This window comes from Emydura macquarii, unplaced genomic scaffold (genome assembly GCF_026122565.2).
Source record: "Emydura macquarii macquarii isolate MOO-44397 ecotype Brisbane River unplaced genomic scaffold, CSIRO-AGI_Emac_v2 contig_2452, whole genome shotgun sequence".
NCBI classification, from domain to species: Eukaryota; Metazoa; Chordata; order Testudines; family Chelidae; genus Emydura; species Emydura macquarii.
Window position 1 is genome coordinate 1,531,993 of NW_027132589.1, and position 19,114 is coordinate 1,551,106.

Consider the following 19,114-nt stretch of genomic DNA (forward strand, 5'->3'; position numbering starts at 1 on the left):
GTTTACTCCTCTCAATTATTTGTAAACGATTATCATGTCCACCTTTCTTCTGTTGTTTAACAAAGCCACCCTTGTAGTTCTTTTAATCTCTCCTCTTGAATTAACCTTTTCTAATCAGTAGTAATTTTTGCTTTGTTTTCTTGATTTCTTTGATTTCTTGATTTCTTGTGAAATCGACAGTATTAAGAAATCTCCACATTTCATAGTAAAATTTCATTAAGAAATAGAACACTGTTATCCGACCCCAGATATTTTGTATTTTCATTTAACTATAAACTGGAAGAACAAATCTGTTTGTACTTTTTTTTAAGCTTACATTTTTAACAATATTTTTCAGATAAAAAGCCTGATCTTTCAGACAGTTAATCACAGATTTCAGTGTTACTGCTCCTGTTAGTGATGGCTTGCAAGATTGGACCCAGATTTATTAAGTAGACTATCAAAACTGATGAAATCTTTATATCAGTTTTAATGTATCTTTACAAAATATAAATAAGTGAAAACCATGGAAAAAGTACAAAAAGCTGCTCATTACATTATGCAATTTTGAAAGTGTTTACTAAGAAAATAAGAGGTCAAGTAGGCCGGACATCTTGTTGTTTGGTTTAATTTCCTGGAAAATAAAATTTCCTTATCAGATCCCCATGTCTCTTTGTCCATTAGCTTGGCTGACAGTTTGACAGTAACTTTGCTATAGAGGAGATGTTGAACAGGAAGTTTGCTTTGTCAGCTAAAGGAGGCTGTAAACAGCTGAGGGGAACTGGGCTCCCTTGATTTGACCCATTTGTCAGCATAAGTTATGTGGCTGGTTTATTTCCCATAATACTAATGGTAACCTAGAAAGTAGCATTCCAAACAGGGTTACTGTTCATATCATCATAAAGATATAATGTTTTATTGCCATTGACAGACCACATACCACTGTAAAAAATTCTGGACAGATAGTAATCTAATATAGTTTTAAAAGCACTCTTTAGAATCTTTAAGATACAAGATTTCTTTTTATTTAAGTACAGATTAGAGAAATACACATTTGCATTTACTAAATTATCTTGAATTTGCAAGTGTGTTATAGTCATATTACCAGTTACTGTTCTTCCTGCCATTTGGCTATGATGAAAAACTCTAAAATGAGTTATAGTTTGAGATTATGACTCTGATTTAGGGCAGCTTTGCACAGCTCATCTGGTGTAATTCTGCTGCAAAACTGGTTTAATTAGCCTTCTGAGGAATCCATTAGAGTATAGGGATCCTTGGGTGGCACTGTTCCCCCTCCTCCCATGGCTGAGTCAGGATGTGGCCAAGAGAAAGTGGCCATGGCCAGGGCATCTTTGTGCCCTAGTGAAGGCTGTTGTCCATAATGGATCCTTGGCTACTGAAGGAGTGTTAGAGCAGCATTTAGGCTACTTCAACTTGCACCTAGTGACAGGCCCAGAGCAGAATGATTCCAGTCTCAGGTGAGTGCAAAGGCATATTTGCAGACCACATCATGCCCTCCCTTGCTCTCCCCAACCTTGATTAGGGATGGACACAGCCACCACCATCTGGCCCAGTGTGAGGAAACTTCTGGCATGGTATTATTACTGCTTAATCCAGTTTATCCAAAACAAAAGAAACCACTACATAGTCATTCAGTTCTGACTCAGCCTGGGGTCTTGGGAAACTAACTGATGTTTGCCTGCCATATAAATGTTCCTTCCTGTTGGATAGTGTGAAGCTATCCAAGTATGTTGTGGGTATTTTCACAGCATGCTAGTAGTGCAACAGTTGTGTTTGACATGACACATTCATTCTGAGGTCCTGCATTTTCAATAGTTTGATTCCTCAATGCAATTTTTTGATGGAATTACACAGTTATGAGCTCCAAAAAAAAAAAAAAAAAAAAAAAGGATACAGGCTTCTGGTGACAGCCTTCAGAGTTCTGGCCTGATGATCAACCAGAACATTTGGTCGATTCCTCCAAAATAGCTCACAGTTGCCTTAAACTCATCAGAGAGAGTTTGAAGTTAGTGTCATGTTTTATGACTTAGAGTTTAACTTGAAACCCATTTTCAAATTTTAATTTTTAATTGTTTAAGCCATAGATAATCTTTAATAGACCAGAATAGCAAACTGAAGGTTGTGGTTGATGCTGTGCACAAAAAGAAACATTCTTTGTCTAAGTGTGGCCTTTATGTCATTTGAAAGCCCATTGTCTCTCCTGCATCATCTAAATTCATGTTATTAATTCAATTTTGATTCAGACTCTTCTTGTCCTTACCGTCACAACTTTTAACGCTGCTTTTTTATGTGATATCATTAGATGTTCCAGATCCAAGTTCACTGTGTCAGTAAAGAAAGTATATCTTTTCCTATCCTGTAAAATCTGATGTACCCAGAATTGCTCAGCTGCAGATTTTTCAGTGGATCATTCATCAGACTAATAAACTTTGCTTTCAATATACAATTCTGAGACACTTTCCTAAGAGACTTTGCAGTTGCTTATATAAAGTTTCTTCCTACATGGATGCATTGTTACCAAGTTTTGAAAGTTTATTGCAAATCTCACAATGTTTTGTGTTTTTCTTAAAACCCTGGCCCCTGGAGTCTGGTGATTATTTGGGACCCTCTGCTTTCATTAAAAAAGAAATAAATATGTTTCTTGCCCTTGTGGTTGTGGGGAAAGCTCAAAAAACAAAAGATAATTAAATAGAACCAACATTTATTATTTCAAAATCTCATACTTTTTTGAGGCCTAACATGTTTTTTCAATAGTTAGTTTGGCAATGTCTTGGATGTTAATGCAGTACGATCCAAGATTAAGGCCATGTTTTTCCTTCAAGTTGCAAAATATTTCAATATTTCTGAAACTGATATCCTATTTAGTGACACTGTACATGACAGTACACAGAGTTGCTATTTTATAGATCTTTTAGCATTTTATAGAGCAATGTAGTAATAGCTTCTTGTGGACCAAGTGACACACTCCTGTGCATTTCACATGGTCAACAGAACAGTCATATACATATCTGGGATCCATTCTGAAGAACTGACACCTCTCATGGGGGACTGTCCTTATCCAAAAGCTTTTCAGGTTTTCTCCAAATTACACAAAATATTTAATCTTTCTTCCATGAAACCCATGGACATTTGAGTTTCCATTTATTCTGAAAAATATGTTTACATTTTAGTTTTTTCTGTTCCTTAGCATACTTTGGTGCCAGAGGTTTAGTGGGTACTATGCGTACAGCATTCAGAACTATCCTCTGTTGAATCAATCTGCCTTCCTTGGTTGGTTGTTTTTTGGTTTGATGTGTTCCAGACACTTTTTTTTAAAAAAATTAACCAAGTTGCTGTGCAAAAGCTCTCAGTTTTGGTCTACTTCTGCTCCCATTGGAAATCAGTTGTAAAACTTCTATTGATTTCAGTGGGAGAGAAATTAAACCAATGCTGAGTTGCTTTTGAAAATTTTCCCCATAAGTTTTGAACAAATGTGTATTTAAAATAGTGCGTCAATTAAAGATTGACTTGCAAATTTAAATTGTCTGGTCCTGGAAAGCTGTAACAAAGTATTATTAGACCATCTCCTTCCTAATATTAAATTGTTTTAACACAAACAGCAACTAATCAAATTGTAGTTTAGATTACTAGAAAGCCTGTTGCAGTTCAGTTACCACATTAAACTATCACTTGCTATTCTGGCCAACATAACTGCCTTTGGACTGTCTGATTGTGGTTGAAATGCCTAGGTCCAGTCTCTCCTTGCCCCAATAACTGCAAACTTCTTATCAGAGCACTAACAATGTTCAGACTGATACTCAGACATGCTAAGCAGTGATCCCAACAAAGCATATGGTTTGTGTAGTTGAGTCTAGAGATGTAAAATTTCCAGACATTTTGAAGGCATAGGAAAGGAAAAAAACCAACATTATGTGTGGGGGGATGTCAAAAAACAGAAATTTTGGAAAAAATTGAAATATCTGCAGTAGTTACTTGCTTATCAAAACTAAACTTTAGTTACATTGATAAATGTATTATATATAATTTAGTTAGCACATAAAAATTACTGCTAGTTATATTTATTAAGTACATAAGTGTAAATTCTTTGCTTTGAATAATGACAAATATACATAGTAGTAGAATAGAGCTGCACACTAAGGTATTTATGTGTATTCTTTTTTGCCTGTTTACATATCTCTAAAATATGGGGGTTGGGGAATTAAAATGTTGAAAATAGAAAGCATCAACATTGTTGACTTATAAACAAAAGGAAGGTTGTATCCATAGTGCTCGGAAATAGTATGTAAACCGAGACCTGATGTTGTAAAGCAGATACAGAAGAAAACTTCTATTTCTAGTGAAAAAGTGCAGAAAATGAACATTCCTATAATATATATTTATTATAATATAGTTAACAGAGCACAACATTAAGGACCAGAAGTAAATATGGGTATATACACAAACTTTATAGTGAACATCAAACTCTTTAATAGTGCATTATCGTTATGTGTAGAATAAGCGTCATATCTGTAGGCAAAACTAGCCATCCTATCAATAAATGAGTATAGTATAATTTAAATGTTTTAATTACTAATTTACTCTTGGAAATGTTAGCATAGCTCAAGTTTTTCCTTATGACTGTCTCTCAAAAATCCACAACTTCTGATTCTGAACTTTCCCTATGATCGTCATGTATTTAATTAAACTGAAGATATGCATGGATTGAAACAAGCTCGTTAATTCTTTCACGTTAGCCTATTGCTTGATTTTGTGTGTATATTTCCAAACATTGACCAGTGTCTTTCATATGCTGCAGAAGATGGAGGAATCTGAAGCAGATGAGAAGCAAGTGAAGTCAGCAGTTGTGCTGTACAAAGGCCTTGCCCCCATGCTGTAGGAGCAATATTCTTGGCAAATTCCCAGATTGCACACTGGGACCAAATACCTCAAGAGGTTCCATATTCTGCAACATTTGAAAGTACTTTTCCAAAATCTAATCGTAAATGGGTTGTTTGTTTAGTAATCCAGTAAAGTGATGTAACACTACTATCATCACTAACATAACCACCTTTGAATCTTGGATCTAAGAGGTTTGCAGCAGAATTCTTCCCATCTATATATAGAGTCCTTCACTTTTACTTCTTCCTGACCTGTAAGTGGAGATGAGCTTAGATTCTCAAGAACAGTTGACTTTATCTTGGTCATAACTTGAGGAATGTCTGACAAAAGTGTCTGATTGAGGTACAGTGATTGAAGAAGCAATTGGCTGCAGAATCTTCAGTGTGTTCTGCAGGCAAACCTAGAAGATATCCTCATCAAGCAAAGTGTGTTCTACACTTTTAAGATCTTCAGTCATAACTGTTTTTTGAAGAGCTTCTTTGTTTTAATACATTTTCAAATTTACATCCCCACACTTCCCATCTTAGTTTGCTGGAAAGTTTGTGTTACCATTTTATACTTACCATGCTTTTCTTCTTGCTTCTTCTTAAAGACTGCAGCTGCAGTATGGATAGTTGTCACATTTTATAATTTCTTTTGCTTCTTTATAGATCTTTTCCAGTGTGCACAACTTCATGAAATCATTAGGAAGTAAGTTGAGGCCATGGGAAGCACATCCTATTGCAGTAATATGGAGATATTTGTCCATTATGATGTCCCGATCTGCTTTCATATTACTGGCGTTGTCAGTCAGTGAAGCAAATACTTTCCCATTTTCACTCTTCTCTGGTACTTCACATATTTCTCTCCTAATATATTTTGCCAAAAAAAAAGTGGAAAAAAAAAAGTGAGGCAGTGTTATCACAAAGTTTATAATTCCTTTCCCATGTACATTTATCTACCCATCTGTAAGTATTGTCAGACAATGTGCTTCCTTTTTCTTCCCTCCCTTCTTCCCCCCGCACAGGTTGCATTACACGTTCATATTTGGACTGCAGAAGAGGCTTGCTCAAAGAATGTCTGCTTGGTAGCTGGTATGATGGTCTTAATTTAAATGCTGCCTGCCAATAACTGTTTTCAATGACTGATATTGGAGTACTAGAAGCGTATATCATTTTTGCTTGGTCAATCTTGCTTGGTGAGGTAATATCTTTTATTAGACCAACTTCCGTTGGTGAGGAAGACAAGCTTTCGAACTGCAGAGAGGTCTTTGTCAGGTCTGGGAAAGGAACAGCAACCCTCACAGCAAAATGGAAGGTGGAACAGATTGTTTAACATAAGTAGTTACCCCATATTGTAAGGAACTATTCAATGTAGAGTGGCCAGTTAATACCTCACCCACCTCCTGTCTAATATCCTGAAACTACCTCTGCTACAATTACAGTACAGACAGTCACTGTTGGGAATCTTTTGGATATCATTGGTTCAGATGCTTGTGTTTTCCTGATGACTGGGGAGCTGAAACTGAGTGTACAACACTTCCAGATGAAGATGTTACAGAAGCTGAAGGACTTCTGGATCAAGATTGTTTGTTGCAAGTGCAACCACTGTCAGTGTTTGTCTACCTCACGCTCTTCTTCTTGACCTTCATTTCCACTTTTAATGTCTGCAGAACATTTCATACATGCTGGGATGTGTTTTATCATTCTGGTGGCATTTAGAAATGCATATTTCATTTGGCAGTATTTGCAGATCACAGGTCCCTTTTTATCTGAATGACTTTCAGTGTGGAAATGCTTCCACATGTTGGAAGACAGTCACGCCATCTTTGCTGAGAGAGAAATAAAAAAATAAGAAGAGCTTCTCTGTGCTGGGTGCGGTCGGTTCCTCCTGTGGAGACCGGATTCATTCCATCACCTCAAGATTCTGTTCCATGGCCCTGCAGGCACAGGCCTGGGATAAGTGGGCTGCTACCTGGGGCCTGTCAGGAGGACAGCAACTTCATGGTAGCATCTGCTTCTCTTTTCCTGCTCACATTGTCTCCGCACCAAACTATTTGTGGGACAGAAGTCACCAGAGGCAGGCAGACAACAATCCTGAAAGATTCTGGTTTGTTTGTTTTTTTCAAGAGCCTCGTATCACCTAGGACCTCTTCCCTTTTCCCTCCCTCTCACTGGCATCTTAGGTCTGTTGTTGTGTCTAGCTCCATATCTTCCTTATACTCTTGAAGCAGCTCCATTCTCCTTGCTCTACTCCCACTCAACTACTCTGACTGCCCTTGTTTGTATGGTGTCCTTTAGCCCATTCCTGAGCATCTCTGTTCTTTTGGAGGGGCTGTTAAGGGGGGTTGTTATATTTTATTAAATACGGATACACAAGAGGACCCAGTTTATTCGTTTTCCTCACTACACAGTCTGGCATTTGGATTAGTGATCTTGATAGCAAGCTGAGCTGCTCTCTCCACAATTACCTTACGGTTCTTCAAGGAAACATTGTGAGCAATCTCTGCACAATAAGATTTGTTGCTCATCAGCAGCAGCACCTCAAGTTCTTTGACGTGAACCAGAAACTTTTTGAATCCTGTGGGCAGCATGTGTTTCATCTTCCTATTGCTACCATAACCAATGTTGGGCATCAAGATTTGGCCCTTGAACCTTCTGCGAGCTCTGTTACCTCTTGTTTTATGCCAGTTGCACTTGATCTTGACACAGCGATTGTGGCAGGCAAGGCACCAACTTGTCCAGATAGCACTTCTTTTTGTGTGAGGCCTCTGAGCAATAGGCGTTTTCCCTGCCACTGTGTGTGGAGAAAATGTGTTCAGCTGTTTTTTGTGTTACTTTTTAATGAAAAAAATTTTAGTCACCATTTTAATATATTCTTCAGAAGCTTTTTGCATTCTGAAAACTAACAAATAAGTTTGAATCTTGAACCTAAAATTTGGTATGTGCGTCATTCTCACTGGGGAATGGACATATTGCTAAATCTGAAAATATTGTTGAGTGAAAAGTAAAGAAGGTTTTATATAGAAGGAAAGTGAAGGGGTGTATTGTGCATGTGTAATGTCATACTCCTTACCAGTTTGAGTGTGCATGGAGAGAAGTTATTTATCTACACGGTTCAGTGTGTTTAAGGTAACTTAGGTGGACAAGTTGTGCAAAACTAGTCTGAACAAAAATACCTACTGGTATGTATTTAAACCATCAACATTACCCCACTTACTCCAGACAATACTTTCCCCCACTCTGGAATCTCTTAACACCCTGACAAAACACTTATACCTTATAGATTTCCTCTCTTCTCTTACCCCCCCAGCTTTTCAAATGCAGTTGTGTGACAACTTTTGCAGAGTCACAGCTCCACCAATTTCAAAGTTTAGCTACTCTATAGCAAGGAATCTCAAACACTTTCATAGTGTGGACTGAATCTTCATCTAGACATTGTTTTATGGACCCTCACCTTCCTGTTTGTGATTTCATAGACCACTTACTCTCCCATTCATGATCATATAGCCTCCCAGTTACAACTACAGGAATTGATTCACCTGGAAAAGTAGTACTAAGAAAGTATGTGTATATTTTTAACTATTCCTAATTTTAAAAGGTGTTGTGGGTTCTTTGTTTATTTTTTTGGAAAAAAGATAATTGCATTGTCTCCATTTAATCTCATTCTGTCATTTCTGCTTCTCTCACGGAAATGTGAAGAGACCATGGCAGACCAGTCAGCTTTCTATAGATCACCTACTGCTCCGCAGACCACCCATGGTTCATGGGAAGGATTGCCAATTTTGGTTGGATGTATTCCTGGAGGTTTCATCACATGACATAATCTTTAATTAAATAGATTAATCTTTAATTCCTAGAGACTCCAGGACGATCTTGAGGGATTGGCAGGTCCTATTCATGGGCCTCAGATTGGGAACCTCTGCACTTTAGGATGTAGTTATTAAGGTTAATCAAAATATGTTGATTGATTTTTGGTATACTGTTCAATACATTGCAAACAGGGAATTCTACATTCAGAATACAACTTTATCTAGTTATCTATAATACCTTCCGAACTCATACAAATGTAAATCAGATATAATTCCACTGAAGTCAATGAAGGGCTTGTCTATGCTGCCCTGCAGTTCAGACTATATGGGTGTCTGTGCACCCCAAAAATGGCAGGGCACACCAAAATGCTGCACTGTAATACCCTCATGTAGATACTGTAGAGGTGAACTAAAAGATTCCTATGTCACATTAATAAAGTCCTCTTCAAACAGGACTGCATTAATGTGAACTAGGAACCTTGTAATTTGTGCCCTAAGCATCCACATGGGGGCATTATAGCACAGTACATTGGGGTGCACAGCTATTCACACCATCGTAGTCCAAACTGTGAGGCAGTCTGGACATAACCAGAGTACACCCATTTAAAGCTGACAAAGGAATGAGCAGACTCAAGTCTACACTGTTCCAAAGCACTTAGAGTTAGAACCTGGTTCAGCTGTGACTCTAAAGGCAAATGTAACAGGAGTTGACACTGATCAATAGTTCACACCCATTCTTGGACAATAGAACTTTTTATTGGTGACACCAAAATGGTCCAAACTCATTTTGAAAAGTGTTTTAAGCAGTTGGACTGATAATCTTTTCAATAATTGCATCCCAAATATCAAAAAGTTAAATTTATACCATTTTTAGGTTTTTTCCTGAGTGTTCAGATAGTTAAAGGATCTCATGCATTGTTGCATCTGTATGCCAATCTCACTACTGCTCACACCACAGATTCTTTGCTTCCTTTTATTCTTCCCTAGAAGTTTCCTGTATGCCATCCCCTCTCTGTTTCAGGAACTACTTGCAACTCTCCGGAGTCTCCAATACCAGAATCTCCCGTTCTCCCTCCCGATGTTGAGGGCTCTGGGTATGCCCTATTCTCTTTATCTCTTCCCCCCTCTTCCTCCCAACATTTTTTTTCTTTCTTTCTGGGAGATATGTCATTCAGAGTGTTAACACTTTAAAAACTGTATTGGGAAGATGAGCTGAGCTGGAGTTATTGTTATGTTGGAAGGTGTTAATGGCTGCCATCAACCAATTCTTTCATTTTTGGTTATGTAGGTGGTTGAAGCTTTGGCTGTGTTAACTAGATGCTAGGCACTCTGTCACCCATTTCTCCTAGCTGTTTCTCTAATTTCACCAAAAGTAATAGGATTCTGCCCACTGATTCTAGATATTTTGAAATCAGTGGAAATATCACACAGCAGCATTTCATTTGAGCTTGTTACAGTTAAGGAACCCAAACAGTCTTCTCTGCCCACTAGTAACACAGTTAGGGGGAGGGGAAAAACAGATCTTTTAAAAATCACTTTCATATGGGAAAGTGGGACCAAAAACACCAAAATGATTTAATTTTAATCAAATGGTTAATGCATGGTGTCACTGCAGGGCAGAATTACAGTTCTGCGGATGCTCCATCTGTGCATTTGCATATTTTAACATTACGTTTTACCTTAACTCTGGATTCCCTGGGTTTATAATTAACTTTGGGATAAATCAACATCTTCTAAATCTTTTATACTCTTAAATTACTAGTACGTATTCAACCTTAATTCCCTTTAATTATAGTTTTTGTCTGGGAATATGGAGGATAATTCCATCAATGACTGTTAGCCAAAATGGTCAGGGATACAATTCTAGGCTTGGGGTGACTCTAAACCTCTGAGTGCTAGAAGCCAGGAGGGGAAGATGATTGGATCACTCGAACTGCACTGTTCTGCACATTCCTGCTGAAGCTCTGTTACTCACCACTGTCAGAGACAGGATGCTGGGCTAGATGGAGCCTTTGGCTTCTCTCTATTTTCAGGTTCTGAGGTGCAATCCAGTATATTGAATGGTTGTGTCTCCACCTGCCCTGTAATCCTGGGTGCCTTAAATGTTCTGTGCTATGGCTCACAGTTAGAGTGACCAGATGTCCCAATTTTATAGGGACAGTTACAATATTCAGGGCTTTGTCTTATATAGGCGCCTATTACCTCCCCACCCCTGTCCCGATTTTTCACACTTGGTATCTGGTCACCCTACTCACCTGCCTGGCACCAACATCTAGGAGACTGGCAAGTAATGAGTGTCTCTGTGTTAAGCAGCTCTGGTTCAGCAACTCTGATTCCAGCATCCTGCTTGTTATATCTTGTCCGTGCTCTGGTATCCCCCGGCTTTGGTTATACCTGGCAAAATGATCTCAACACTCCGCAGTCCTGAATTTTCCCAAACTGTACACTCTGCAATGTCCAACCCTTCCCTGGGTCATTCAGAGGAATTATGAGGTTTGTTTGCTCCTCTGAAGAAACAAAATGCACAGGTTATCATTCTAACTGTAGTTAACAATTACTTCAGTTGAAACAGAGCACTGGGTTGTTATTTAGATTAAAATAAAAAAAGTTTATTAACAAAAGGAGATAGGATTTTAAATGAGTTCAAGTATAAACGATAGTTAGAAGGGTTACAAGCAAATAAAAGTGAAAAATGCTTTCTAGAAACTTAACAAAACTAGAGGCTTGATTCGGGGTAAGATTCTTACCACACTTTTTCTTCCAGCAAGATAGCTGATCACCCCTCGCTCATCCTCTCTCCTCCCTCCCCCGTTCCCGACAGGATTTAGCACAAAGTGCTTGGTTCCTTTGTTGTCTTAGGTGAAAGTTAACTTGGAGTTCTTTACCCCTTTCTTTTATAGTCCAGTGAACCTTTGAAATGAATTCTTCTGAAGGTTGCTCCCCAAAAATAAAGTTTGTTCAAGCTCTGAGGAAGGAAACATGGAGTCTGGTGGTGAAGGAAGTTCCATGGAAGTTTCTTCTCCCACTGGTGTTTGCTAAAATGCAAATTGATGTGTTCCTGCCCTCTCCAGTGCAAATGAATGGCTACTTGACATGTGATTGCTAATTGACTGTGGTGATACCTGGGATGGAGGTGTTGGCCTGTCCTTTGTCTGGGAGAAACCTGTTTACCACTCACCAGACTTGTCTGGTAAACACATTTTAGTTCCACATTTTTTATATTTGTATGGTCCCTTAGCATTTACCGTATATACACCACACAAGAATGTTAATGATCAGTGTGTTGTTAGTTTTCACATGACACATATGAGATCCAGTTTATAACATTAATGAATTGAAGTACACCGAACTGGTCAGGCCAGCTGAAACTCATTACCAGATATCAGTGAGCCCCTTGCCATCTTGCATTAGGATGCTGCTAGGGTCACACCTACAAACTACTTTCCAGTGTCATGATAACATTTAGCATTTATTTTCAAAATACTATACAAAATTAATACCATTATAGTATTATTCTTGGGGGAGAAATTGAGACCGGGAGATTAAGTGATTTGCACAAGGTCATGCAGCAAGTCCGTGGCAAAGTAACAATACGAATTCTGGAGCGTCTGGCTGTTCGCCCTGTGGCCCACTAAGTCAAATTACTTCTCGTGACATGTTTGTGCTGTTTATATCTAGCAAGAAATATAGCACTTAATTTAAAATTTTTGAAAAGCTATTTTAAAGTGTCATGTTGATGTAATGTATTCCCATCCATTTAAATGGTCTGCATTTTAACTAGACATTTTATTCCAGCAATCCATCAAAAACTGGAAGCGGATGGAACGGAAAAAGTAGAAGGATCCATGACGCAAAAACTGGAGAATGTACTGAATAGTAAGTTTTGTCCTCTCACCATCAACTATTTATGAATTTCAGACTTTCTGAAAGCTTTAATATATTTCTTGGAATTTGTTACACAGTAGAAAACAGTACGTTTTGTCCTGGCATTTATTTTTGCATAGTGATGATTTTTAGGATGATTCTGCATCTGTTGAAATCCATGAACTTCAATAGGTACAGGATCAGACTTATGGTTAAGAAGGGGAGATTTTAAGGTATATATTGTCTTCCTGGCTTCTAAAGTGATAAATCTTGATTTTAAAAAGTATACACAAAAAAGTTTTGAAAAATAAATGTGAATCTAGGACAATATGTGGAATTAAATGCAATACATTAAAGCAGTGACAGAAGAAAAATAAACAGTAACTGGAAATACTGTTTACACTAGTGAGCTTTATTTACAATGCATTTTTATTTGATATTCAGTCATTCAGACCACATTGGGACTAGTGCTCTTCAATCACTTAGGCACTTTTGAAAATTTCAGGCATAACATCTTTCCTGTTGAGGTATTCCTCATATTGTATGATTGATTTGGGAGAGAGTACTTAAATTTTCTGTGGCTTGCTACATGCTTCACCAGATCACAAAAGTTACAGTTCCTAATTCTTGGACTTCTGCCAAGATAATTTTACTTTGTTTCATTGTGATTTTTTTTTCACAGAGGAAGTGATGTTTTCCTTAGTGCTGTATCAATAAGCAGGGAATGACATCCAGATAACCGACTCAGTGTCTGAGAGCTTGAATGCACTGTATGAAATCAGAAAAGTAACATGGAAGCAGATTTTTTTTGGTCAGGATACTTTGATGCATGAATACACAATGATAATGTGTGTATGGGGGGGATGGAATAGTTTTTTAAAAGGACCTCCACCAGGCTCTATAAAGTGCATTTCTTGTACATGCAGTTTTGCATGTCAGTTTTTTCTTGGCCATGCAAAACCTGGTGTTTGTAGTTTACTATCTGAACAGTTTGTGCCTACACATCTGTGTTTTTATACAGGCAAAATTATACATATAGAAAAAACATGCATGTGCCAAAATTTTTGGCATAGCCCACAATGCCATATACTTCACACCAAGCCATATGTAAAGTCAGTGAGAGCTTCTTTTTTTTTTTTGGACCATAGTAAATTTTTAAAATGTAAAAATAGTGAACACAACGAAAGTATGCTGTATTTAGGCCCATTCATGTGCTTCATGTATCTTCTCATGGACTGCTTGTGACAGACTTCAGACTAACAATAGACTCTGTGAAGTCTAGTGGAGGTTGATAGACTCTAGCAAGTGGAGGTTGAAATCTGTATGCAAGTAATGCAGTCCATCTTTTGCAAGCAAGCTCTTTAGAGTATCTTGTGCCAACCACTCAGAATGGTATTGGTTTTTGCTTTTCTGTGAAAAGAATTGGTGGGAGGCTGGGTGGGCCAGGGCATGGGATTTAAAAAGAGAGAAAATATTATGCAAAGGGCTTATGATGAAAATCCTGATTCTATTCTGACCGGTTAAAAATTTCATTAGTTGTTGCTTTGTTAAGGACTCCATTTTTGACTGCTTCCGTAGTCCATAACTTTGTAGTCCAGACTTTCAATAACAACCTCTGATTTTTGAGTGTTACAGATCAAATTAGGAGGCACAATCATTTATGGATTCAAATGATGGAATTTATACGTCTAATGCCATTTACTCCCACATTTAAATGTGTCTACAAATTTGGCCATAGTTTTGTTTGTCAAATTACAGTGTGTAAGATGTACAGGATATTTGAGGCAGAATCTGGTCCTGAGTATTTTGTTCCATGTGTTTAAGATGCAATTATTCAATAAGCTATTACATTTACATATAAAACCATTTATTGTACTATGCAAAGGGATGGGTTTAATCAAGAATGGTAGCTTAAAGGAATTCACTATATTTTTTAAAAGTTGTTTTCCTTTTTTTCTATGATGTTTGTCTGATTGTCATTTTCTTCTGTCTACATAAGTTTTTTATTTCCCAGTCTGTCAGAGAAGGAAAACCACAGGGTGTAGTCAGTATTATACTTCTTGGTAAGGGGCACACTTATGCACAGAGTATCTGATACACTTTTTTAAGTGTATTTCTTCAATATCGGGCCTGATTCTTCACCCATTGAAGTCAGTGATTAAACTCCAATTGACTTCTGCATTACAGGCATTAGTCTTTATTCAGTGGTCAAGATAAAAAGGTTGTTTGAAGCTTAACCCTTTGGAGAAAAAATATGTTTATAATGTGAACCAACTCCTTTTAAACATGCATCTACCTGGCAGTCTGGAAAATGCCAGTGTTTTTTTAATGGTTAGGAACACCTTGTTCTGAAGCACTGGACTTTGCATCAGGTACAGTTGGAGATGATGCACTGGTAAGCATTACAGGAGATTTTGCAGTAGGTCATAAACAAAGGACAATGGTTAACTTTTCAGTTCGTCTAACTAAAAAGAGAAACCTTTTCTTGCATAGGCTAAGGAATTTGATGATGACATTTTACTAATTTGATGTGATTTTTCTCAAAAATTTAATTAAAATAATCCATAGAGAAGAAATGCAAATGCATTAAAATTGTGCTGAAGATTAATAAAGCATGTTATTTCTTCAGGGAATTGAGTCATGGATTCTTTTAAACTAAAGATAAATATCCATGTGCAATTTTGCAGTTGTCAGTTGTCTTTTAAAGACGCTTCCTTATATGTAGGACGAAAATGCCTTGTGATTATAAATATAATTACCAGAAAATAAAAAATGACTTGTGGCTTAACTATTAAATGAATGTATAAGCAAGTAGTGATTTAAAATAAAACAGTGATTCTCTTTATACACTAGAAAATGTAACCAAACAGGCATTTGGAAAAAATCAAACTTTATCCAGAGTCTGTATTTAAATGTCCAGCTAGACATTATGTTGTGGGTTTTTTCTTAATGAATTAAAATATTTTACATTAAATCACATGTAGTGTAGGAATGGCTATCTTGACAAAACAAAGATTTTTACATCAGGGCTTCAAAATTTCAACAGTTTAAACTTTATTTAGATTTAACAATTATTTTACAAAGACTACTTTTAACATGAGCAGGCCACCCACAGTGTTGACTAGAGAAAATGGCATGCAAGCCACCCAGCGAGACTGATGTAATTTTTTCATCTTTGCTTAAAGTATAGTCACTAGACCAGATAATGTAGACACTTTTTACAGGCAGCAATCTAAAAGGCTAAAACAGTTCTTTTTTTTTTCTTTTTGCCTAATTAAAAATAAATCACAAGTTGAAAAATGTAACTATTTCACATCATATACTAATCTTCCTTAGTGTGATGGAAATTGTATTATTCTGTGCCAAATAATTATGGAAAATGTTTAGTGCAAGATGATACAACACTTTGTGGTGTGTTGATTTGGGAAAAAATCATTTTATTCTATAGAATGTTTTTATTGAAAAAAATTAATAAATATTAATGGCTTAATATAGAAATTCTTATTCACATAAAATTGTTAACATAGGGCCTGATCTTGTATCCAGTGAATACAATGAGAATTTTACTGTTGACGGCAATGCAAACAGGATCAGACCCTAATATAATGATGTTACAATAGTAAGCTCTGTATAATTGCTTAAATGTCTATAATTACAATATAGATTATTTTTGAAAAATTAAGAATTTTAATGCCAAAGATCTAAGGATAACCATTGTAAAAAAATTCTTACTGGAATTAAAACAGTAACAAAACAAAACATACCTTGCTTTATTTAGCTGTAAAGAAAAATGAAAGAAAACCTGCCAATGCTAACTCTTGAAGCTAGGGAATTCAGCAAGTATAATTTCATTATATTTTGTTCTAAAAAGAAGAGTCTCTGATAATTCAATAGTCTAAAAGGCATAGATTAACTGTAAAATTTAGATCGGTGGCCAAAACAAACTATAAAATCACCACAATGAAGTTAAGCACTTGAACTAGGAAAATGTGGGCTTTTTAATTGTACACCAGGCTCACCACATTAAAATGCTAAGCGATTGGCACTGAAATAGTATTTCAGTAAATTGTAACATGCTTAATATAGCTGAACAGACATAATTAAAATGTTAATTTGAGTTTATAGTTAATTATAGTTTATAGCAGTAATTATCACCACTTTATAATTAACATCCAGTATCACTTGCTAAATAAGATTAGCTGTTGAGGAATGTATAGCAATCTTATTCTGCGACGGTTACTTTCTTTCTTTTTTTTATTTCCTCCTTTAAAATAGGGGCAAGTAATACTGCAGATACCTTATTCCAAGAAGTGTTGGGTCGCAAAGACAAGGCAGATTCAACAAGAAATGCACTCAATGTCCTTCAACGCTTTAAGTTTCTTTTCAACCTTCCTCTTAATATTGAAAGGAATATCCAAAAGGTACAGTGCATTTAAAAAACAAAGAACAAATGTATTTTTCCTACTTAAATCAATCTGCAATATCTTTCTTTTGTGTGACAAATCTCCAATATTACTTTGTTTTAAAGGGTGATTATGATGTGGTCATTAATGACTATGAAAAAGCCAAGTCACTGTTTGGGAAGACCGAGGTTCAAGTCTTCAAAAAATGTAAGATTTGGGTTCAGTTACTTTGACTTGCTGCTGTTTTTTTAACAGGAAAGATAAAGAACATGTAGCACCGTGAGAAGCCTTATGTGGGCTTCAGCTTCTGTTTATATGGAGCCCTCTTTAGAATTTGGAACAATTACTTTAAACAATATTTCTGGCAAGTTTTCCATCTGAGAGATACATATTACTTTGTAGTATATATAGTAGGAGCTTGTAGCCAATTTTTTTAAAGGCTTAGTATTACTAGACATAAAACAGGTTTTGGTAACTACAGGATACAGCTTAGGGTGTCCCTCGCTTGGCATATTTATGAAAAAGCTTCAAAGCCAAGGCTTGTATTTTTGTAAAATTATTGTTCAGAGCTTTTTCAGATGTAAATTACAGTAAAGATTACACATACCTTGCTTAAGTACAAGAAGTGATTGTTTTGACTATCTGATTCAAAATTACTGAATCTAGAAATTGATTAAGAACAAAAATCCAGTTCTGCATAAAGTTGGCTTATAACCTTTTTTCTAATTCTTAAAAAATCCTTTTGAAATGGAAATGAACAGAGAGCATTGCCACCCATGTCGTGAAATTAGTGACATTGAAAAAACAAAACTAATCCAAATTCAGCAGAACAGTGAAGTTGTTAAGGAAATATTATTTATGGTGATTAGCAGAGGCTATGGGTTCATATGTAAAAAGACAAGAAAAATCTAGGTTTTGACTCCTGTTTACAGTGAAAATAGTGCAGGCCAGTGTACTGAACATGGAGCTAACAAAGCAACTTTAAATTTAATCCTCCAAGGAGAAACATAACAGCTAGGTGATATTAGAAGATTAATTTTGAAAGAACTGGTACAATTTAAAAACCTGTTAAAATTAATCAGTTTTATCCTAAATCCATGAGATTTTGCTGGGAAAATATTAACATTTTCAGTTGACATTTCAGATGAAGACAGGTATATTGGAATTCTGTTTTCTTTTTTTCATAGATTATGCTGAAGTTGAAACACGAATTGAAGCCTTAAGAGAACTTCTTCTGGATAAATTGCTTGAGACTCCATCAACATTACATGATCAAAAACGTTATATAAGGTGATCCTTTACCTAATATCTTTGTCAGATATTATATTTGTCAGACATATATTATGTCAGATCTATGTCTGCATTTCCCAGATAATGTAATGAATATTTTAAACACTGCATTTTTTTCTGACAGGATTTGAGATGATATTTTTCAACCCAAGGATCAAATCTATGTAAATAATGGCAATATATCAGTACATAATGATTATTGTGTAATAAATGACACTCCTCTAGAATGAGAAATTTAATCCCAATTATCATTCATTAAATTGTTGTTAAAAAGCTTTGAAAAAAACTTGTATTTATATCAATATTCTGATAAAACCTGTCACAATATGTGTCCAAACCAAAACAGTCACTGAGAATACAGATCCCAAAATGGACTCCAGTCATAATAATCTATCTTGATTTGGCATGAAAAGGAAGTTGTCTTGGATTTAGAAATAATAAAAAGTGTTAATCTTGATTTCTGTTCAAAAGCTTTACTTTTGATGTTCACTACATCCTGAGTATTTCAGCATGAACAAGATCTGAAACACCACAAATGATCTCCCCCCCCCCCCCCCCAAAAAAAAAAAAAAAAAAAAAACCCCCAAAACAAACACGTCTATATCAAAAAGACACTCAAAGTGCATCAACCCGTTTTATCTCCTTTTTTAGGTCATACTTTAGATTGATATTTGCATCATACTCTTCAAGGGTCCCTCATTCTGGTAATTAAAGAGTTAGAGAGACAGCTTTCCCAAAGCTGGCGAAAACTTTTAAAAAGTGGAAATGTTTCCTCAATGTTTCCTCGGTCAAATGCAGATTAAAGTCCTTTTGAAAACTGATGGAGTTGAGCTCATGATTTATAAATCTTACACAACTGCCCATTTTAAAAGAGTATCTCATCTGTCCA

The 19,114-nt window shown here is 36.2% G+C and overlaps 1 protein-coding gene across 2 annotated transcripts in view; it reads left to right on the forward strand.

Annotated features, from left to right (window-relative positions):
• EXOC2 (exocyst complex component 2) overlaps positions 1–19,114 on the forward strand; it is a 188,623-nt gene that overhangs the window by 48,836 nt on the left and 120,673 nt on the right. For both annotated transcript variants that reach the window (XM_067562594.1, XM_067562595.1), the window contains exons 7-10: positions 12,464–12,544; positions 16,808–16,953; positions 17,061–17,142; positions 18,123–18,225. In XM_067562594.1, coding sequence (XP_067418695.1) covers positions 12,464–12,544; positions 16,808–16,953; positions 17,061–17,142; positions 18,123–18,225 — 412 coding nt within the window. The remainder of the gene's footprint in view (positions 1–12,463; positions 12,545–16,807; positions 16,954–17,060; positions 17,143–18,122; positions 18,226–19,114) is intronic.